Genomic DNA, 23,796 nt, shown 5'->3' with positions numbered 1-23,796 from the left:
TTCTTGCCTCAATTTGCAAAATATTCCAGTTAACCCCTTCGGTGTCTTTCTTCCCACAGCCAGTGGCAAGCACCCGCATTGTTGTGACTGGGCCACTAAACTGCATAATGTTGCCTATTTTAGAGTGGAATTATTGAATCAAGAAAGGCAGAAAGGTCTTTGCAGGAGTGGGGCATCTGAAGTATTCATTTTATATTCAGAGCAAGGGTTGAAACAAAACAATTGTTTCTGGAAAATGTCAGTGTTTAAGGCTTGGATTCTGTGATGCATTTTTATCGAGGGAGAGAGAGAGAGAGAGAGAGAGAGAGAGAGAGAGAGAGAGAGAGAGAGAGAGAGATTGATTCACATTTCGTTCTATGCCCTGTTACAGATAAGCTTGAGATCTGACGTGAATGTTTTTGTCGTTGTTGTTTGACTGCATAGTTTTAAATAATTTGGACAAATAAATCAACTTTAAATAAGCAGTGATCACTGGGTTTTGTGAGTCTGTTAACTATGGAGCCACAATAGCTACTTTCTGTCTTTATTCAAGTAGTGTGCACATTCTATTGTAGTTTTTACTGTGCTTATAACACTATATAGTTTTGAAATACAGGTAGAGAGAAACATTAATGCCACTAGATGCCATTTGTTAAGCCCTGCTACAAGAAATACTATGCCAGCATGAGGCACACCTACCTCTCGATCCAGAGAACAGTGCTCTGAGGGTTGGCCATTAATCCTGTGGTAGGCAGAGGTCCAATAGTCCCCAGAATTCTCATTTTCTAGTAAACATACTTTTTTCCCCCAGATATTCAATCAAGTGATTCAGGGGATTGCTGGTGAGGGATTTCTTTTTAAAGTATAATCAAGACTCTAAAAATCCTTTGAATTTTAAAAAGATTTGCCTAGTGTGGTAGGCTTGTAATGCCAGTTACTTAGGGGGCTGAGGCAGGAGAATCATAATTTCTACTTCTGCCTAGGCTGCAGAGTGCCTAGGCTAGTATAAACAACTTAGTGAGACCTTGGCCCCAGACAAAAAGTTGAAAACAGACTGGAATGGAGCTGTGTTAATGAATACTTGCCTAACATCATGTTTGAGCTGTAAGTTTACTCTCCAAGTACCACACACACACACATGAGAGAGAGAGAGAGAGAGAGAGAGAGAGAGAGAGAGAGAGAGAGAGAGAGAGAGAGAGAGAGAGAGACTCAGTGGGCCTAACTTAACCAGACCTCTTGAAGACCCTAAACTTTTTGACAAAGAGGCTGTAAAGTTAAGGGGCATGAGACCTGATATAACATGGAAGGTTAAATGAGTTGTGTGGTTAGGAGTTTGGGCCTTCTTCAGCTGAGAATGGCTCCTGGCTAACACATATCTCTATTACCACAAGGAAATAGAGTCAGCCACAACCATATGAACTTGAAAGACATGATAGTGATACCTGTCAGCTTGGGGAGACCTGAGCAGCAAGTCAGTCATGAAACCCTCAGACATCAGACCTATAGATCTGTGAGCAGATACATAGTACTCCATCACATTGCTGAATTTCTGGTTATTTGCTGTGGAGCAATAGAAAACCAATATAATCTCCATTTTAGAAATGGTAAAAATCAAGGTGTTATAAAAATATTAGTAAACACATGATACAGAAAAGGAGGAAGATAAAAGTCCCCCAACTGTATCCACTTAGCAGGATAATATAGTAGATTCTCCCCTAGAGCCTACGACCTGTCAAGACACAGCATCTTGGTTTCAGTCACAGTGGCACACATGAGTTTCATCTTACATAGTGCTCCTGAAATCTCATTGTAAACAGTGATTGTTTACTCTCACACAGTGAGGCCTTTACTGTGCCAGCAGTGTATCTTGCCAGGTTGGCTGTCGTTAGAGCTCACAGGGTTTCCAATGGGTCTCTTTCTGTTCCGGGAGCACCCATAGCACCTTCCAGCGCTGGGAAAGCCAGGCAGTAGGGGTGCAGCTTCCAGGTCAGTACCAGCTTGATTTCTCCGTGTTCTAGGACTCAACTGTGTGTTCTCTTCAGCCATGGGGTCTTACTGTCAAGTTCCAGAGGGTAACCAGAAGCAAGAGCAGTAGCCTAGAATGCTTTAAGGTTGAGGGGACCCCTCCTAATAAACAATCCCCAAAGAGGTAAACCATTCCTGGTCTGGGGTTTATATTTAATAGTTTTTTGGTGTCTAGGTGGGGTATTGTTTGCCTTCTCCTATTATGGAGATACATATATGTGTGTGTGTGTGTGTGTGTGTGTATATATATATATATATATATACATATACATATCCCAGTACTCAGGAGGCAGAGGCAGGGGAATCTCTGAGTTGAGGGCCAGCCTGCACAGTTTAGGAATCCTTTAGGTTTCCATGACGGTTTCAAAGGTCTTTACTGTGAGTAATCGTTCCCCACAGATAGAGGGAACGTCTACCTTGTGCTCCTTCCTCTTCACCATCCAATTTAATCCTTCTTCCTAATTATTCCCCATTCCCTTTTCATACTACCTGCATTCTTTTGTCTGTTTCTTTCTTTGTTTTTCAAGACAGGGTTTCTCTGTACAGCCCTGGCTGTCCTGGAATTCACTCTGTACACAAGGCTAGCCCTGAGCTCAGAGATCCATCTGCCTCTGCCTCCTGAGTGCTGGGATTAAAGGCATATGCCAACTCTGCCTCTCTCTCTCTCCCTCTCTCTCTCTCTAATTTAACGTAACAGTCAATCATACTCATTTCCCTGTCCTTCCTTATCTACCCCATCCCCTTGTAATCTATTCCCCCCAAAAAAGTAAGAATAAAAATAAGAACTAGAAAAAGGTCTAATTTGTGTTATCCATATACGCACTGGAGCATGGTCCGTGGTCTACCCTTAAATACAGCTGAGCACCTTCCATGCCTCCCCCTCTCCCCAACACCAGATTCCATCCACTGTGGAGAGCCACACCAGCATCCCTGGGACACTTCAGAGCACTGTTCTGTGGCTTCCTGTCTAGGCTGTCACTTTTGAGAGAGGGAGTCATTGGGATAGAAGTAGGATTGTCACAGAATCTTTCCATGTCCCTCCCTCTCAACTGTGCGTCTGCAGTCGTCCATATCACAGCAAAATCAGCCTCCTTACTCTTCACAGACATCAGGAACATGGAGCACAGGCCTCCAGATGGTTTCTGGTGACGGTGCAGACCTCCAACATGGCTCCCAGCAGCAATGGGACCACAGACCCAGCCCAGGCCCTTGGTGTCAGCACAGGTCCAGACATCACTATCAAATGGCAGTGCAGGCCACTTTAGATCAGCATAGCCCAGGGTCATCAACATGGCTTCAGGCTGCAGTACAGACCACAGACATCCACAGGGCCTTTAATGGTAGCATGGGCCATGGACATTAACTCAGACCTCAGCTGTAGTAGGACCATGGACCTGGTCATGGCCTTTGGCAGCAGCAGGGGCCCAGACATCTCTATGACCTCAGGTGGCCCCACCTGTATTTATTGTAAGCCACATTCAGTTTTTGTTTATTTTGAAAACAAAGTCTTGTGTAATCTAGGCTTGCTTTGAACTTTCTGAAACCCCTGTCTCTGTCTTCCAAATGATGTCATCTTAGGCATGTACTACCGTGCCTAGTCACACATTAAAGCCACAAACATAAATTTGACTCAAAAGTTGTATGTTTCTGTCATTTCTTCCTTATGCTCTTCCAGGGAGACAAATGGCCTCCTAATGCATTCTGTCCTTCAAAATACACTGACTTCCTTTCAGAGAAAGACCAGATCCATCTTTGCCAGAGTGGTTCTGAGTAGTTAAGTGGGCAACTGACTTTCTGACATCAACCCTGTAGCCTAGCCCTCTGGTGATTCCCACCAGAGCCTGAAACTAAGGAGATTCCACTTTGGAAGTTACTGGGAGCTTCCCAAATCTCCATGTGCAATCACTGCGGTCTAACCTGGTCTAACCAAGTGCTTCCTTTGCAACTGTATCTACTCTTGGATTTGTCTAATGTGCTTGTTACTGCTGTTGATTCTGAAGTTACAAGGTGAGTTTCCCCATTTAGTTGTCCAATTAGCTCTACTTCTTTTTTTTTTTTTTAAAGATTTATTTATTTATTTATTATATGTAAGTACATTGTAGCTGTCTTCAGACACTCCAGAAGAGGGGGTCAGATCTCATTAAGGATGGTTGTGAGCCACCATGTGGTTGCTGGGATTTGAACTCTGTACCTTCGGAAGAGCAGTCGGGTGCTCTAACCCACTGAGCCATCTCACCAGCCCATTAGCTCTACTTCTAATGGTAAAATTTCCCTCGCTGTGAAAAGTACTTGTTAAGTTAAGGTGGTGGTGGTGGTGGTGGGGAAACGTAAATAGTTTTTGAGCGATTACATTGAACTTGAATAGAATGATTACTAGTCTAATGCATGCTTTTTTCCCCCGTGTGAATAACAAAGGCTGTGCACAAGAACAAAGGCCATTTCATTTTTTTGTTTTATCATTTCTCAATCAGCATCTACGTCATGCTAAGCACCAGGATGGAGAAGTGAGTGGTACTGATAGTGTCTGTAGAAAGTCAGAAAGTCAAAGCCAAATAAGCTACTGAAAGCCCAGCAGGGGCTCGGGACCACAGTGTCTGGCAAGAACCACTTTCTAAACTTCAACAATTGTTAGACCTAAGATTGACAAGAGGAAGACTACTTCTACAATTTTTGAGCCAAATTTGAAGCAAGCTTAAGTACTGGCCAAGAAAATGGACCAGGACCATTTCAGGATTCCCAGGAAAAGGTGATAAGGTACATTGTGCAACACTTGGAAGGGCACAGCCATAAGGCCTCCATATTTCCCATCAGTCTAATCAAGGCAAGCATATATTCTGCCGTACTTCCTGCCTGGGTACTTCTCACCTATCTGTGGTCAAGCACACCAGGTGCAATCAGGTCACAGACTTGTGTAGGGGAATGAAAACAAAAACAAAAGCCTTCTGCATTTCAGAAAGAATCTGTCCTAGGTCAAGGGGCTTACTGGTTAGAGGCATTCTGCACAGTAGCTAGAACTTAACTTTGGCTCTTCCTCAACATTACGGCAAAGCAAAGCACCCCTTCACCCACCCTACATCCTTCCCTACTTGAGGGAGGTCCTGAAGCATTCATTTGCAGTACTGTGTGTGTGTGTGTGTGTGTGTGTGTGTGTGTGTGTGTGTGTTTGTGTGTGCACACCAGCACACCCAAACAGAGCTGGGACCACATGCATAAGGCTCCCTAAACTTAATGAATTCTTGAATTCTTTCTAACATGCTTGGCTGAGGCTCCTTGGCTTGTGAGCTTCAATAGTGGGAACGCAGAGAGAGTGCCACATGCCTGGTGTCATCTGCTCCACATTCTATGCATTTTTGTCAGCATAGCTGAGGTACTCTGCAAGGATTGTGTGTGATTAACAGAGGAAACGATCATGGCAAATTTATAATGCTTTAAGGATTTCCTCCAGTGACCTTAAGAAGAGAGACTCAAGGCCAGATTTAGAAAACAGATGTCTTGGTCTTTTATCCATCTGGACTTGTGGTATTAGATCATGTACAAATTGCAGAATTCTCCAACAATAAACTTTTAGAACTTATCTGTGGAGTCAGACCAGTTTTACTAAGTCCACCAATCCATCAATCAATCCTTTCTGAGCTTCTTGTCATTATCCAGTAATATTAGTTGAAAGTCTATGAGATGTGCTTAATTTCTGACTTAAATTTAATCATTAGTGGGAAAGCCATTACTTACATTAGAAATATACTCAAGATGTTATGTCAGGCACTGCATAGTACTTTAAGCTGGCCTTATAACTAAGGGATAAAATTTCCTTACTAGCTTCATATAATACAGGGGGCTCTTTTCCTTTGCTTTTTATCTTCCAATATATTCACATCATAATAAGACAAATGATAGAAAACAAGGATGTATTTATTTTCCAAGTCACCAACAACTACCTGCAAAGTCTATCAGTGAGTGAAGAGTGCTGCCAGGCTTATCTGAGAGACAGGCCACTGGCTGCTATGACACCTCATTTCCAAATGAACTGCATTTTAAACTATCAGTTATATTTTAAAATTTTGTTTTAGCTGATACTGAAAAATCACAATGATGCTTTAATACATGCACACACTGCATAAAAGAGATAAGTCATTTTAGACAGACCTAGTTCTTCAAACGTAGCTCCTTTCTGTGTGGGAAACTCTTCCAGAATCCGTCTCTGGGAGATTTGAAACAGCTATCTAACTCACTGCTACCTAACTCACTGATCAACTCACTCCCATCCGCTCTCCCCAGGCCTCTGGTAACTACACTTGTCATCTTCTATGAGATCAACTCCCAGGGACTCTGGATGTGAGGGAGATCACGTGACTCTCTGTGCCTGGCTGACCCCAAGCTGTTTTTCTTCACAAACCCGCCCCAAACACAGGATGGACAGGATGTGGGCACCAGCTACAGAGGACCAGCCATATAGTTTTGTTTTTGTTTTTTGTTTTTTTTTTTCTGGAGGTTCAGATTCATGCACGACTTTATATAAAAATTAGTTTCTTCAATTTATTTGAGGAATCCCATAAATGCAAACTTTGTAAAAACACACAAAACAAAACATGAGGGTTGAAGGGGGCAAACAGGGTGACTATATTATTTTCAAGGAAGGAGGAGGGTTCGCCTCCCTCACAGGCAGTCAGTGTGTGGCATGCTCACTAAGACTTCCTAGGATACCATGAAAGAGTGTTACTGTAGCCGGCACTTAGGACTGAATGGTGTTAATGCAATCGTTTTTATGTTAAACCACAAACTATCAGATGCAAATAATTGAACGAAGTCAAGTTGAGAACTAAACACTAAACATGTCCATCTCAGAACAAAGTACTTCAAAGACATCGCTGTTTTAAGATTTATAGATTTTTTCTTGCTTATAAGTGTGTGTGTGTGTGTGTGTGTGTGAGAGAGAGAGAGAGAGAGGGGGGGGAGTGGGGAGAGAGAGAGAGAGAGAGAGCGAGACAGAGAGAGACAGAGAGAGTGCAGGTGTCCATGGAAACTGGCGGGTCAGACGCCCTGGGGCTGGGTTACAGACAGTCATTAGCTGTGTTCTGTGGGTGTTGGGAACTGCAATAGCAGTGCGTATTCAACTGCTTAGCCCATGCATAGCTATTTTAGGAAAAACGTTTTTTATTTGTCTTCTATAACTTGGTTGAAAGGAGGGACTCTTTTTATGATTTTAAAAAGTCTCTGGCAGAGGTAGTGCACTTGCTTACAATGCGGGAAGCCCTTGTTTCAACTTCCAGTACCACCAAAGGAGACTCAAGACTGGTGGCTGCTTTAACCATTATTCTAAATAAACCCAAAGATAAATGAAAATTTTTGCAGTGAGAAGAATACCCCTTAGTTCTGAATTTTAATGTTCTACATATTTGATAGCTCCACACTGGCAACATTTGTTATTATTATTATTATTATTATTAACTATGATCATTTTTGTAGTTGGGTTTGATGTCTTACTGCACAGAGACAACGAGAGATGGGGTCATCTGCTGAGAGTGTGTTTCTAGCTTCTATAATACTACTGATAATATTTGATTTGTTTTGAAGAGCTATAAAATACTTCTTAGATTAAAATTTCAGAAGTAATCCTGACCAATTTATTATTCCATCCACTCTCTGGCTGGGACTTACGAACAACTTATAGATGAGGTGTGGTGGGTAATGGTGTTGAGTGTGAAGTTGGGAGAACGCTGGCAGAATATGGAGAAAAAGACACAGGCTTTAGCCAAAGAGGCGACTAGACCTGACCCAGTGGGACACTGGCCACAGGGGTGTGCACATGAAGGCAGCTGAAGTCCAGTCTTTCATTTCAGTCTGTATCTTACTCTCCTACTGTGTGCTTCACTCACATGCCTGGGCTGAAGTCCTGGCTTCACATAAAGAGCTCGCCTGTCCATATCAGAGTCTGAGCTGTCATAGAGAGGCTCTCAGTGTGTTCTCACTAACACGTCCATTGTAGGCATTTTCTTATTTATCTTTCCTAAATTATTCACTAGAGAGGAAAATGTCCAACAAACCAGCCAATTTAGGATAAACTCAATCCATCAGCCATGAGAAACTTCAGTATCATCAGAAATTCACTCAAATGTCACTAAACTGTCCAAAGAAGCTCCTAGAAGATGCTGTAGAATTCATGGTGGTTAAAACTGTGGCAGAACTGCCCAAACTTGGAAATTTTTCTATTAGCCATATCACACATGAGTATACAGGTGGATTTCTATGTTGTAAAACACAATGGTTGTAATACTTATTGCAATGAATTGATTTAATGTTGTCTTGGGGAATCATACCAATGAAGAATGGCTGACCAAGTCCAATATGACATCATTTCTGTGGGGAAAGCAACTGACTTAAATCAATTTGTCATGAGGTCAGAGTGCAGGAGCAGAGAACGGGCATCAGGAAGCCAGCTGACCTTACTGACGTTTGGGTTAAAGCGAGGCCAGGGGTGGATAGGCAGACCACTGGAGAGGCAGTCAGAAGGCCACAGGCATTGTTTCAATTGGCTCCATTTTATGCCTATAGAAATGAAATACGTAGTTTGGCAGAGACCAAATCCACTTAAACAAGAAGAATGCACTGCTCTTAAATCTGAGAGAATAGGAAAAATAATGGGCTTTCCTGATTGATTGCATATATATGTATGTGTGTGTATGTGTATCATTATGAAACTGTAACATACATGAGGCTAGGTAGAAATAGCTATACCACACATACAAACACACACACACACACACATACACACACACACACACACACATACACACACATACACACATATATATACACACACAGACACACACACAGTTGTTGTGATGCGTCTTCACTGACCTCTACAGTATAGTAAGTGTTCCAGTGTTACTCAGCAAGGAGATTATTATCTCCCTGCTCAAGCCAGATAATATATCACATGATCTGTAGAGCCCTCCATGGAACCCTCCTATTGCCCCAAATAAGAGAGCTGGTTCCAGGTAGGAGGCAGTAGCCTCCAGGCATCGTTGTGGAAGTCCCTTGGAAGTGCTTGGGCATCCTGGCTGCAGGTCTCAGAGTGAAACTTAAATTAGCAAGCACGGCTGCTGGAGCTATAAACACCCAGCAAGGGTCTCTGTTAAAAGCGCAGTTCTGAGTTATGGCATACAATACATTGAGGAGCGTCTGCAGTAAGTAATGAAAAGTGGTCATTTTGATGTGGAATAGGTTGGGCAAGGAATGGCTACACACATGCAAGAAGTGGCAGGGAAACAAGGCACCACCTAAGTGGCACCCTCTATCCTCTGTAAGGTGACCTTAGTTGACGCTACCACTCTCCTCTTATTATTTCCTGACCCTCTAATCTCTCTCTCCCACACACTTCTATTCTTTCTCTCTCCTCTCTCTTCTCTCCCCTCCTTTGTCTCCTCCCCTTCCTCCTCTCTCTTCTCTGTCCCTGCCTGTAGTCCTAACCATTTGGGAGGCTGAGGCAGGGGAATCACAAGTTCAAGACCAACCTGAGCCATATAGACCTTGTCTCAACAAAAGAGAATGGGAGGGCAGATAAAGAGAGAGGGAGAGGTAATTATTTATATGGTGTGTCATGATAAGAATGTTGTATAGTCTTGGTATTGGTGGCAGTCTTTGTCGTTTTATAACTTTTCACAAACCCTAGTAACAGCTCCCGAGGTTTTGCATGCACTTTCTGCCTTCCCTGGTCTCCCATTGCTGGGTTGGTTGATCCCTACAGTGCTTGTTTCACTTGCTTGAGAACTGTATAAACTACTGGTATCCTCGCCCTTTTTTAAAAATAAAAAATAAAGACAAAATATGAGAAGGCAGAAGAAGAAGGAGGAGAAGGATGATGAGGAGGAGGGAGGAGGAGGAGGAGGAGGAGAAGAAAGGAGAAGAAGAAGAAGAAGAAGAAGAAGAAGAAGAAGAAGAAGAAGAAGAAGAAGAAGAAGAAGAAGAAGAAGAAGAAGAAGCAGCAGCAGCTATCTAACACTGTTATGAGACAGGAATTGCTGTTAAGATGGCAGAATTTATACAGAAAGCTTCATGGCTTAAAGTTTCTGCTAAGCAAGACCAGTTTAGTGGAACACACAAACACACACACACAAATCACACAGGCACACCCCACACATACATGATACATGTGCACACACCACACATGCATACACACACAACCTCCACACAATACATATATACCACACATGCATATACACCAACACATCATACAAATACCACACATGCACAAACACTGACACAACACACATATACCACACATGCACACACACAATCGTCCCCATATAACACATATACACCATACATGTATACACACACACACACACACCACCACCACCACCACCACTCCCCCACACACCTCACATGCACACCACACATGCACACACAACAAATTTCAAAAAACAATGTGAGGAAATCTGGAAATCCTGCCATTGTGTAATATGACATCGGCGTATGGAAGATGCTAAAGCTGTCTGTAACTACATTTAAATTCTCAGACACTGCTTCTAAAATCACTTCCACTTCTTTCTGTTTTCGAGAGTGTGTGGGCACCTGTCGTGGTCCACACAAAACAAGGGTTCGAGTCCTGTTCACTCACACTGCATGCTCAGCACAGTGACATTCAAGATCTGATAACTGTTCTGTTTTGTTTCTGCTTTGCAGAATGAAACTCAGCACCCCCTTCTTCCCACAGCACTCACAGAGCAGTGCAGGCACAGGGTATATGTGCCAATGCCCTGCACTCACATAACACTGGTACATTCCCTACCCCAGCACAGAGCTTCATTCTCCTTTTTTTTTTTTTTTTTTTAGATTTATTTATTTATTTATTTTATGTATGTGAGTACACTGTAGCTGACTTCAGACACACCCAAAGAAGGCATCAGATCTCATTACCGATAGTTGTGAGCCACCATGTGGTTGCTGGGATTTGAACTCAGGACCTCTGGCAGAGCCGTCAGTGTGCTCTTACCGGCTGAGCCATCTCTCCAGCCCAGAAAGCTATACTTTCTTTCTACCTCTCCTCTGGTCTATTAAAAGGGCTAAAAGGGCACGTTGCCGGTAAGTTTGTTAATCCCCAGCGCTTACCTTCCTGAAAACCTTAAATGTCACTTCTTCTCAGTGTGACCGAGGACCTGGCACTGTCTATGATGCAAACTCACAATGAATTCAAATCAGAACACAAGGAGCGGACAGAGAGCATGAAGCTAAGAGCGGTACCTGGATATGAAAGCCACTTTCCACTCTTGATCTGTTGAAGAAACTGTACTGTGGTATCCCCCAACCAATTCCACAGGTGTACTCGTGTTTATATTTTGCCGGCAGGCTTCTGTTTGAAGCAGGCCTCCATAAATATCTGAGATCTCCAGTTTTCTCTAATGCTGGACGCTTTTCTCCTATATAGGCGGTATGCTGGTGAACTTTAGGCAAGTGGTCTTTTACGTAGTCTGGACCTTAAGGAGACAGAAAGAAAAGCATGTTTAAAACCTCTACATATGTCTCTCCCCACACCTCCCTTCCCCCCCTCTCTGTGCACACTCGTGGGTACGTGTGTGGTCTCAGGTATCTCAGCCCAGTTTATGAGGTCCTGGGGATCGAACCCCTTCACATTCTTTTCTAAAACGCCTTTATTTCAACTGGGATATCAACAATATGGCAGTTGTTCATGTTCCTAGGTGTGACTGATTACAAGCTCTTTACAGGTTAATCCGATGAATCCCTATTAGCAGCTGTAGAAGACAGACGGTAACCCCTCATGCCAGTTTAAGATTGAGGAAAAGGAGGCATATATAAAGATTGGTTCTTTGTTCAGAATCAAAACAAAGAAGCGCTCCACACTGGCCAAGCTGCCTTCTAAGCTGGGCTCTTGATGGCCCCACTAAACTGCTTTGGTTGTAAGTAGTTCTAGACACATTTCAATTCTAAAATCCCTCACCCATGCCACATTGGCAAGGGCTAGCCTTCAGACACTGGGGTGTTTGCTCTAGATAGGACTCCTTAAACCAGAGTTCGAGCCCCCCCACCCCCACCCCCCGCAATATGTTTTAGAAACAATTGGAAAGTTGAGAACATAACTTGATAGGACAGTTATACCAGACATGATGACTCTGGGCAGGGGCAGTTAACAGTAGTATTTTAAATGCAAAACAATAAAACCAATCAGCGAAATGAGAAACACAAATAAAAAAAAAATCCCAGGTCCAGGTAAAGACCACTCAGGTCTGCACTTGGAAGCCGGTGATGTGAAAGTCTCAAAGGAAGAGACATCTTTCTGGAAGGATGCCACAGGTCGCAGAAGAACGGGGGCTGCCATGCCTGGGAAGGAGCTTTAAAGCTCCAGAGCCATAATGAGTGTAAGATAATCCCAGCACTTGGGAGGCAGAGGCAGGTGGATTTCTGAGTTCGAGGCCAGCCTGGTCTACAAAGTGAGTTCCAGGACAGCCAGGGCTATACAGTGAAACCCTGTCTCAAAAGAAAAAAAAAAAAAAAAAAAAGATTAGGGATGGATTTGGAGACACAAAGAACTTCATTTCTGTTAGGGCAACAACAGTTAACACTGCAGCTGAAGGCTGTGGCTCTGCTCATCCAAAGCATGACTTTGCAGAGGATGAGGAAGCTAAGGCTTTGGGTCCGGTGCCCCTGTAACTGTGGGTTGAGTGTGTAACACACCTCGCACACCACCGCCCCGAGCCCCCACCCAGGGGCTCCAGTGTTAAACACTTGGTCCTCAGGTAGTGAGGCTGTTTTGGAAGACTCTGGGACTTTCTGGAGATGGAGGCTCGCTGGAGGACCGCTTGCTGTCTATCTGCCGTCTGGACTGCGGAGGACACACTTTAACCAGCTTGGGCAGCCGTGCTTCCCCTGCCAAGGTGGCTGGCATCCCTTCTTAAACGTAACTTAGAGAAACCCCTCCCCCCTTAAGTTGTTTTTATCAAGGCCTCCCATCACAGCAACAAGAAACAATAACCAACGTTAGGACTTCGGGGCTTAGGTGTCTCTGGAGGAGTTCCCATGCCCTTCAAGGTCTGAAGAGAACTCTCCAGAACCAAGTTTGGCAGATGACTTCAGTTTATCATCGCCCTAACTCCCCATGAGGCACGCATACTCACCTGGGGTGGAATTAATTTCCCCAGTGACCACGGTGTACCCTCAATCTTATCTGCTTTGGGATTTCACTGGTAAAAATATAGACCCGCCATCTTCATCTGACAGCTGCTGAGGTCTCCTCTCTGTAATTGTCACCGGAAGCATTTAGCCATCTCTGAAGAGGGTCAAATACTGAAGAACGGAGTCGCCTTCTGGATTGCAGACCCGTCTCTCCTAAATGTTTTATTAAATGCTGCTCCCAGTACTGGACTATGAAGGTGTGCTGCGCCAGGCCAAGTGCACATGGGAACAGGGCCCGCAACATTTACCTTGCAGACAGTCCACAAAAGCAGACTTGGTGATCTGGATAGCTCAAGGCAAGCAAACATGCTTCTAGTTATAGAATCAAGAGTTGGGGTTTTGTTTGTTTGTTTTTGTTGTTTGTTTGTTTTATAGAGATCACTTTCATCCATCCCACAGCTGCTGAGAGATTTAGGGAAATAATAAATAGCCATGAGTTTCAGTTATGGTAAAGAAAATAAATAAAAATTAAAAAGTGGAGCTTCAGGTGTAGCTGAGTGTAAGAGCACTCGCTTAGCATAGACAAGACCCAGGGCTCATTCCCTGCACCATAAGAGAAAGGACTGCGGTTGTGAGATTTTTGTTTAGCTTGGTTTGCTTTGGTTTGGTTTGGCTTCTGTTGCTTGGGATGGAACCCAGCCGCACTCATGCTACCAGAAAGCCACACCCAGTTGAGAATACACCATTGAGTTAAACTGCAGTGGGTAGAAATCCTGGCTTTGTCCAGAGCTGGTAGTGTGAGCCAGGGAAAGTTGCCCGTCTGTGCAATCTCAGGCTTCATAGTATCTGTAGTGTTGCCCCTTCCCAGAAAGAGAGGCAGAGTGAGTCTTACTTAACACGGTGTGTAGCTGAGATTCTGGTTCATAGGCCCCTAATACTCTGTCTGATTTGTGAACCTTTTAGCTTGAGTCTCTGTCTTACCTATTGCAGTTCTTTATTTGTATCTTGGGAACTGGTAGAATTACCAATAAGTGTGTGTGTGTGTGTGTGTGTGTGTGTGTGTGTGAGAGAGAGAGAGAGAGAGATTTTTCTTATTCGGAACGAATTTCAAATCCTTCCAAACCCTTTGAGATGAAAGGTCATCAAAGTAAAGGCCTCAAAAGAAATAGTTTTGCTTTCTCTGCCCATTAAAATCCATTTCTTCAACTCAATTCTGTCCTTGTAGGCCAAAAGCAGCCATGGGGAAACAGGTAAACAATAGCTATTCATATGTTCCAATAAATTATTATGAGAGGGACTGGGAAGGAGCCCAGATGGTAGGGCGCTTGTCTATCATGCATGCAGTACTGGGATTCACACTCAGCATTGCCAAACCTGGGTGTGATGGAAAATAAACATAAAATCCCAGGTACCAGAGGTGGAGCCAGGAGGAGGGGGAGTTCAAAGTCACCCTTGGCTACATAGGGAATTGGAGGTTAGCTTGGCCACTTGGAAAAGACCTGTAACAACACACACACACACACACACACACACACACAGAGTCACACATAAATCATACACTGATGCACACACACACTTCATGACGCTCCCAGCTTTTGAAGTAGAGGCATCGGGAGGTGAGCTAAGCTATGCAGTGCACAACTTGTTCATCTGTCCATGCCGAATGGATGCTGGAGATGTTGGTCAGAACAGCAGTGCAGAAAAAAAAATCGCTAAAGTAAAAGCAACCTGGCTGGCTCTGGATTCCCACCATGACAGTATTTTACTAAGAAAAACCCTTCGGCAACACGCCCAGTACACTCACAGGGAGGCTTTGCACCTCACAAGTTGCCCATTCCGCCCACAAGCAAGTGAAATAGGAACAACTGAAGCTAGTCCCTAGTAGCAAAGTCACAGAGCTAATGACAGGACCATCCCTTCCAGGACCTCTTCGCTGGAGAATCCAATCAAAATCCACTCACCCAACCCAAATTCCAGGGACAGGTCAACACAGGAAAAGTTGGAAGAAGAATCAAAGGAAATACTCTTATTTTCTTTTATTCCTTTTTAACCTCCATGTTTTAGTACATTTGAATCTATTCTGAATTATACCCGTGGTGCTGTATTTATATTGTATTATTTATTTTTATCTGTGTGTGTGTGTGTGTGTGTGTGTGTGTGTGTGCCAGTCATGTGCAGGTGCCATCCACGTCCAGGTTCTCATGGGGTCCAGAAGAGGGTGTTGGATCCCTTGGAGTTACAGGGATGGGTGCTGGGAGCCAAACTCGGGTCTTCTGGGAGACTAGCACACAACCTTAACCATAGAGCCAGCCCTACTCTTGTTTCCTTAAAAAAAGAAAAAAAAATGTATCTTTACAGTGTCCAATTTCTCTTGTGACATTTGTGAAACAGTCACAGGTAAGTTAAGAGGATTGTTTCAGTGTTTCCTAAATCATTATTATGATTTTGAGTTTTTTCTCAATGAACACTTATTTATAGTACACCGGCCCACCTTACATTCCAACAGCATATTGTTGTTGTTGTTGTTGGTGGTGGTGGTGGTTTTTAATGAATCTTAAATTCATTTAGGACCTTTATTTTTTGAAGATCACAGTTTTTTTTTCTTTTCTTAAGTTTTGTTTATTTCTATTGTATGTGTCTGAGAGTCTTACCTGCACATATGTGTGCACATGGTGTGCATGCCTGATGCTCTGGGGGGGCCCAGAAGAAAGATGCCCTGAAGTTACAGATGTGGTTGTGAATCATCACATGGGTTCCTGGAACTGAACCCAGGTCTTCTGTAAGGGCAATAAGCACTCTTAGCTGCTGAGCCATTTCTCCAGTAACCAGAAGAAAGCTTGGGTTTTTTGTTTGTTTGTTTGTTTGTTTGTTTGTTTGTTTTTGTTTGTTTGCTTTTGACTTTTGTTTTTTACAAAAAGCATGCTCAGTGTTTTTTTGGTGAAACATTCATTTTTCCTTCTGATTTCACCAACTTCCTAAGGAAAATCAACATGACTGTGGTCAAACTTTATCAGATTAAGCTGTGGTAAAAAGCATGTGGCATGCAGAAATTGAAATCAATTAATCCGGGTGCCATTTATACCGGCTTAAAAGCCATGGGGTCTAAAATTTTTTAGGGTAACAAGATTATAGTTGTATATAAATTTCATTGGCTATGACATATTTTTTTATTTTTTTCACAACCATTTAAAAGAAAACAAAACAATTCTTGACGTCTTGGTAAGTTTTGGCTCTGTGAGTTGGTAAAGGAAGAGTGCCAAGTTATATAAAAATAGGCACCGTTCCAGAGGAAGACAAGAGCTTTGGAAATCCCTGAAAGGAGGTATCAGAACAGCTGGAAATTGCAAAGAAATAGATGGATGATGTGCAGAAGAGAAGGTGGCTAGCCCTGGGTGCCAGGCAGGGGAAGGGAGGCAGAAGCTTATGCAAAAGATAAGCCACAGCTCCATCGAAGTCTGTCAGTCCTATGCAAGGGACAAACTCATGGCTTCCCCCAGCCTCAATTCTATTTAGAAATTTTCAGAAACAGTGACCTCCCCTTTTGGATGGGTCACCAGCAGAGATGTTCCAGAGGCTCAGATGGTTCCGTTAGAAGGAACCTGAACTACCATGAAAACCTGAGAGCAGGGACCAGTCAGAGAGGCAGGATGTGAGGAGGCAGTCCTGAGGAAGCACTTCTACCAGGTGAGGAAAACCCAATGCTGCCAAGTTCCAAAGTGCAGGCGGCAGGAAGCTTGTAGCAGACCCTGAAATGCATAGGGATAGGTAGCCCTTCCCTTCCTTGGTAGCCTGGGGTAGATGTCATTAACCGAGAATCACTGTTCTGTTTGATAGCCCCTGACCCTGAGGTCAGCCAGTGGGCAACCTCTGCAGCCTCCTGTCTGTGTCACTGTACCCCAGTCTGACAACTGCTGATCTACCAGTCTTGCCTTGTTGTGGTGGCTGCTTTCCTTCCCTTGCAACCCATTTGGGAGATGGGTTCTTGCGGGAACATTCACTACCCTAGAGGCCTCCACTGAAAGTCTCTGGAGGGTGGGAGAACCTGCTTAGCCCAAGACTATAGACATAACTGGTCAGCAGGGCTCCTGATACACAAAGAAGGGGTACTATCAAGTGAAGACAGCTCTGACAGATTGTCCTGTACAGGCTCAGCATAAACCATAGGGAAGACGGATGCCGTCAGTTCCAATGACTGACACCCACACACCTGCAAGTTTCTAATTTTCAAGGACACAGGGAAAAAAAAACACTTTTTTTTAGCACTGCATATATTTGTTTTTCTTTTCTTTTTTGCCCCTTCTGATGTCCTTTTTCCCCCTTTGCTATATTTCAGAAGTATTTTGTTTTCTTTTGCTCTGTTTTGTTTCCAGACAGGGTTTCTCTGTGTTACAGAACCCTGTTAGCCTCGAACTCACAGAGGCTTTTGCCTCCCAAGTGCTGGGACTAAAGACGTGTGTCACCACACTCAGATAAGAGGTATTTTACTTTTTATTGTTTTAAAAAAGCAATTTTATAATCCCAGCACTTGGGAGGCAGAGGCAGGTGGATTTCTGAGTTCGAGGCCAGCCTGGTCTTCAGAGTGAGTTCCAGGACAGCCAGGGCTACATAGAGAAACCCTGTCTCGATAAACCAAAAAAAAAAAAAAAAAAGCAATTTTAATCTCAGCACTCAGGAGGCAGAAGCAGGTGGCTCTCTGTGAGTTCGAGGCCAGCCTGGTCTACAAAGCAAGTTCCAGGACAGCCAGGGCTGTTACACAGAGAAACATTGTCTTGAACTACCCTCCCTTCTTCCTCCCAAAAGAAAGAAAAATGACACTGGGGAATGTTGGCCCCTTGATGTTCTTTGCTTCTGAGCAGCAAGATGTGAGCGACCTGCCCCAGTACATATCCCCATCGTGAATCTACTGTGCCACAACAGGATTGAAGCTTCTTGGACTAGGGCTTCTCTGAACCAAAATGGTGTTTCTCTCCGTCTCTCTCCTCCCTGCCTGTCCCATTCTCATCTCACTATATGACCCTGGCTGACTTTGAACTCACAACCCTCCTTTCTCAGCCTCTAAAGTACTATTTCCTTTCCTCTCTAAGTTCATTTGTCTTGAGGACTTGTTAGAGCAGCAGGAGCCTGATTAATGCTGCTTTCTTTTCTGTAAAAGGGCTCCAATCTTCCAAAGTCCAAGTTGGATTCACCAGACGGCCTTCCCGTGTAAGCTTCTGAAAATAACAGCTATGTCTTATTTGTCTCTGTTAATTTCTTCCCATTTAGGTCAGACTCTCGCTATGTATCCAGGCTGGCTTCAGATTCTTGGGTTCATGTGATCTTGTAGCCTCAGCCTCTCCACCAACTGGGACCATAGGCAGGTTACCATGGCTAGCTGTGTCGCTGATCATTCTTAATGGTCAGCACAGTGCTTTTCATTCCATTGAGACTGAAGACAAATGTCACAAGAAAAATAAGCACTTCTTTCAATGCATGATGAATAATCTAATTTCAAGAACGGCCTTAAATTTTCCTATTCTGATAAGGCACTGAAGGATAAAGTAAAAAGAATGTTGTTGTTTTTTTTAATTACATGCATTCATGTATTCTTATATTTATAATCAGCTTTTGTTAGATATCATTAATACATTGCACAATTCACCCTTTAAAAATACATAACTTTCTTTTTCTCTTCCCCTTTCATTTGAGACAGGGTCTGATTACTTAGTCCTGGAACTCCTATGCAAACCAGGCTGATCTTGAATGCTTGGGATTGCCTGCCTCTGCCTCCCAAGGGCTGGGTTTAAAGGCATGGACCTCCACACCTGGTTCACATAGCTTTAGATATTCCAATTGTGTTCTGAAATGTGTGAAAGCAAGCTATATGCAATGAATCTCATTTAGTATGGTTGGATTAATAATACAAGCACTGTCAGCTTATGTACACTCTTAAAATGCCACTTTGCCAAGTAACTTCCAGAATGACAGTGGTGGTACATGCCTTCCATAGAGCCTGCCCACACACATCTCAAACTCGGCTAACTAAGTAACTAACAAACGGCTGGCTAGATGCCACAAGCTTATTTGGAAAGAATTACGATCTTTAGATATTCTACAACTTTTTATTTTTTTAAATATGTGCCACAGGATTCCTATAACTCTTGGTCTAGGATTATCCAGTGGAGTGAACTGCTCCATCAAGGAGCTGCAGTAACAGTCTGGAGCTCTTACAAGTGAGTCAGAGATGCTGCTGTGGCCCAATGGGTAGATACCAAGAGTCAGTAAAATGTGCTACGATGCATGGGAAGTTGTCCGCCAGCAGAATCAGGTCGCTCCAAGTGGCAACAGGCATGGCTGAGAACCCCTCCTCGAAACTAACTCACGAGGCAACACAAGGTGCTATTCAAGGAGAGCATGGTTAGGTAGAGATACTTCTACCACAACTGGTTGTAGGTTGTGCTTTTTCAAAGCAAGAAGACAGGGTGGTGTAGCATTGCATAGTCTCTGGAGTCAGAAAGACCTAGAATGCAATCCAACCAGTTCTAACAAGTCGGAACTTGGGCTGTTAACTGTAGAATCAACACCTGTACACGTGTAGAGATAAAGCCCTTATCTAAGCTGAAGCAGGCTTTGGCTTTAAACCTCACCACTGGGGAGAAAAAGCATCATATCCATGCCCACATGAACACTTTCTCTCTCTCTCTCTCTCTCTCTCTCTCTCTCTCTCTCTCACACACACACACACACACACACACACGTCACACAACACACACATGTCACACACACACCTCACATACACACACACGTCACACAAACACACACCTCACACACACACACACACCTCACATACACACACACACGTCACACACACACCTCACACACATACCCACACACGTCTCTCACACACACACACGTCTCACACATACACACGTCACACACACACACGTCTCACACACACATTACACACATTACACACATCACACATACATGTCACACACACATACATACAACCATCAAGTCCTAGAAGTGCTTTGAGAAATATTAAATGAGGAGAGGTGGCTGGTATTCAGGGAAATCACAGTCAAAAATGAATATTAGAAATGAATATAAATTTCTTCTATATTTAGAAGCCAACATATAATAGAATGTGTTGTTTTGTTTATTTGTTTTTTCCCAAATAAGCAATTTATATACACACCCGGACTTCCCATCTGTTGGACATTGTATATTCCTGTTATGAAACTTGCCTGTCCTTAAGACACTTTCTCCCTCTCCCTCTCCCTCTCCCTCTCCCTCTCCCTCTCCCTCTCCCTCTCCCTCTCCCTCTCCCTCTCCCTCTCCCTCTCCCTCTCCCTCTCCCTCTCCCTCTCCCTCTCCCTCTCCCTCTCCCTCTCCCTCTCCCTCCTCCTCCCCTTCCCCCTCCCTCTCCCCTCCCCTCCTTCCCCTTCCCCATTCTCTGGGAGTTTGAGTGTCTCTGCTCCACCTCACACACCCATACTGCCCCTCCACGTGAGATTTATGGGGAGGCTGTTTTCTCTTGCAGCTTTCTTATAGAACCCAGGACCATCAGGAACAGCACTACCCATAATAAGCTTTTGCCCTCCCTCATTGATCACCAATTAAGAAAATGCCCTCTAGGGAGCCCATAGCCCCATCGTATAGAGGCATTTTCTTAATTGAAGTTCCCTCCTCTCAAATGACCTTAGCTTGTGTCAAGTTGACATAAATCCATCCAGCACAATGATGTATAATTGATATATGCTAACAAGCATTTTAATATTAGTTTGGGGAGACCATGCACCCACCCTTGGCAACGACTGCTGCTCAGGCAGACCCCAGCCTTGGTCAGAGAAACAACGGAAAATATGTGATGATTTCGTGCTTGGTACTAAGTGAGACCTGTTCATCTCCCTCCTCTCAGGCTCAGGGGAATTCTGGGGATGAGGCGACAAGACAGTGTGGGAATGAGAACTGTACAATGACCTCTTCCAGACATGACATTGACATTGCATGACTCACAGAAACTGTGACTACCTCACAAGCCCTGCACGAGACTGGGCCCATCATCATCCCATCATGGATAGGAGAGTGCCTTGGGAGGCCCTGCCTCTCCCTGAGGAGCTGCAGGCAGTTCATTGTTGGGGCAGGAGGGACATTGTTTTTTATTCTCAGTGGTATAGCTAAGAGTAAGCTGTCCATGTTTTGGTAAATAACCTCACACCTATGTTCATGTGAGCAGCCTGATAAAATCAACAAGTCTCTCTCTCTCTCTCTCTCTCTCTCTCTCTCTCTCTCTCTCTCTCTCTCTCATACACACACACACACACACACACACACACACACACACACACACACACACACACAGAGTTAGGAAAGGAGACAGGGATTTGTTGCAGGAAAGAAAGGGTTAAGTAAAGAGGGGTTGGGGGCAAGAGAAAGTGATGAGGGGGGAATACAACCAAATACATTATATCCTTGAATGCAATTGCCAAAGAAGGCTCCCATTCTTTGAGACTTACCAAACAAAAGAATAATATTTGGTGACACATAAAAAATCTGTGATATAGATAGAAAGTTCTGATTTCTAGGCCAGGGTGTGGCTCAGTGGCAGAGCCTGTGCCTGACATGTATGAAGTCCTGGGTTCCTCCTCCACTAGAGCAAGTGTTGATTCCAGCATGTGTAAGTTAGGTTTCACTGGAAGCCAGCCCTGCTGAGCTCCAAATGACTTTGTCATTGTGTATGACAGTTCTGGGGCTATAGCTGCATAGGAATGGTCTAGCCTGCAGACCGGAAATGGTTGCTAGGTGTGCCTTACAGCAGAGTGTGCATTTCTGCTTGAGACATACAACACGCTCTAAGCCCTGGGGAGCACCAATTGCTCTCTCACTTGCATTTTGTAAAGAGGGTTACTTCATATTCTTTCATTATAAAGTGATGTCCTCAAGCATAACTATACAACCAGAAACATAATTACAACATACCAACAAAGAACCAAAGGGGAGAGGTACTGACGTCATCCAATCTTGTGCATTTGTAGAAGGTGATGGTAAGGGAGGGGGCAAAGTCGGCTTGTGTGCGTCAGGAGGATTCCCCTCTACGTCTTGTAGCTGACTACCTAGAGGCCAGTGCCCTCCTTTCAACTGTTAGATAACCTCATTGCAGTTGGGTGTTTGCCTTTACCTCACAGGCCTCAGGGTTAATCCTGATTCACACCAGGCCTATCATCAAGATTCTTATGTTCCTGTCTGTACTTGATTTTAGAAAGAGATGAATAATTCAACCATGGAGAAGACAATAGAGAGGAATTTATCTGGGATCTTTCTAGAAAGGACATCCTTGCTGATTAAAAACAGACACACAGGATTAGGGTGTGGCTCAGGGATAGAGTCCTTTAATAATGAAAAACCTTCCTCCCTCCATCTTAGGCTTTAAAGCTATCTTATAGTGAAGACAAACTAAGTTCATTCCTGTCTATGATTAAAACTCTGTTTCTCAAGGATTAGGCTATGTTCCCTCATCTGTAACCAGCTACAAATGGTTCTGCACTACTGTATTATCTGTTCCAGAAATGGCAATCATGTCGTTGTTTAAAAAAGCTATTTATAACCATCTTGAAACCCACTTTGTTTCAAAAATTTATAGGACCACCCATGACTACCTTGTTTTACCCACTGTGCAACCATGTCTTTGTTTCAAGAGGCCATTAGGACTAACTCATTTGTTCTGCTCCTGTAATCCCACCTCTTTTGCCAAATCCCCCATTTGAAAGCCCCCTACCCTCAGCTATAAAAGCCTTGTCTTTTTCACATCTGTTGGTGACCTTTCCAACCCCACCTTAGGACGAGGCAGCCTGTGTACACAAATTTAAAAAAAAAAAAAACTTGCTTTAATAGATTGCTTGCTTTAATTAATTTGGCCATCATGTTTCAGGCAAGTGGTCTTTCTCCTCCCTTCTTTGGGATTAACAATAGTGTGTACTGTCTTTGTGATAGTGAGGGCCCTGCCCTGAATGTAGCCTGGTATCAAAGCCACTTCCATCTGTTCTGAAGAACAGTAAACATTTCCAGTAGGGTGTGACATGGTCTTTTTAGTGGAAACCCAGAAAAACAGAAGTCATGCCTTATCAAATTTTGCTCACATTGACTGGAGCCAGGAACATAGTAAGGTATTCTCAATGCTGCTGAAACAGGCAAAAGTATCACATGGCATCTCTAACACTTTGTACTCAAGAGTTCTAACCTATAATTCTGTGTATGCTTCTCACATTGGCTTTCCCACTGAAGTATTTTGACCAGTGACTAAGGATCCTTAAGAAGGTTAATTGAGAGAACTCTAGCACACAGCAAAAGGTTTCTGCCTGACATTTGCTTGGCTGGTTTGATTACTGGTCAGTGTTGGCATGCATCATTGTGTCCATTAGAATTCACTTCACATCCTGTCTGACCCTTGCTTTTACTGGATACACCTTTGTAATTCCAAATTATGCCCATATTGTAATCTGATTATCATAAAACATTATTAGAATTTTCATTTCCAAATTCCTCTGGATTCCTTATTTATTTCTGTGGTTTGTTCTGTTTTGGAACTGAACTGAAGGACTGGCCTCCTGAGGAAGTATGATACAACAATGGCATTTCCCCCATGATCTCTTGTCCTTCTCTCTTTTTTAAAAATGAAATGCCTTTTTT

General features: G+C 43.6%; 1 protein-coding gene across 5 annotated transcripts in view; it reads right to left on the bottom strand.

The window, feature by feature from the left end:
• Positions 1–23,796, bottom strand: part of Gm17359 (predicted gene, 17359) — a 127,500-nt gene that overhangs the window by 46,971 nt on the left and 56,733 nt on the right. For 3 of the 5 annotated variants that reach the window (XM_030252332.1, NM_001142953.2, NM_001370773.1), the window contains exon 2: positions 11,245–11,477. Coding sequence is in view for 2 of the 5 variants with exons in the window: in NM_001142953.2 (NP_001136425.1) it covers positions 11,245–11,477 (233 nt within the window). In the remaining 3 variants the exon portion in view is untranslated. Of the gene's footprint in view, positions 1–1,421; positions 1,540–3,100; positions 3,120–11,244; positions 11,478–23,796 lie in introns of those variants that run through there. The other 2 variants (XM_011239979.2, XM_011239980.3) reach the window with 2 other exon arrangements.

The sequence above is a fragment of the Mus musculus genome, chromosome 3 (assembly GCF_000001635.26).
Source record: "Mus musculus strain C57BL/6J chromosome 3, GRCm38.p6 C57BL/6J".
In the NCBI taxonomy this organism is placed as follows: Eukaryota; Metazoa; Chordata; class Mammalia; order Rodentia; family Muridae; genus Mus; species Mus musculus.
Note: the sequence above shows the minus strand (reverse complement) of the source record. Positions and strands in the feature narration are given on the sequence as shown.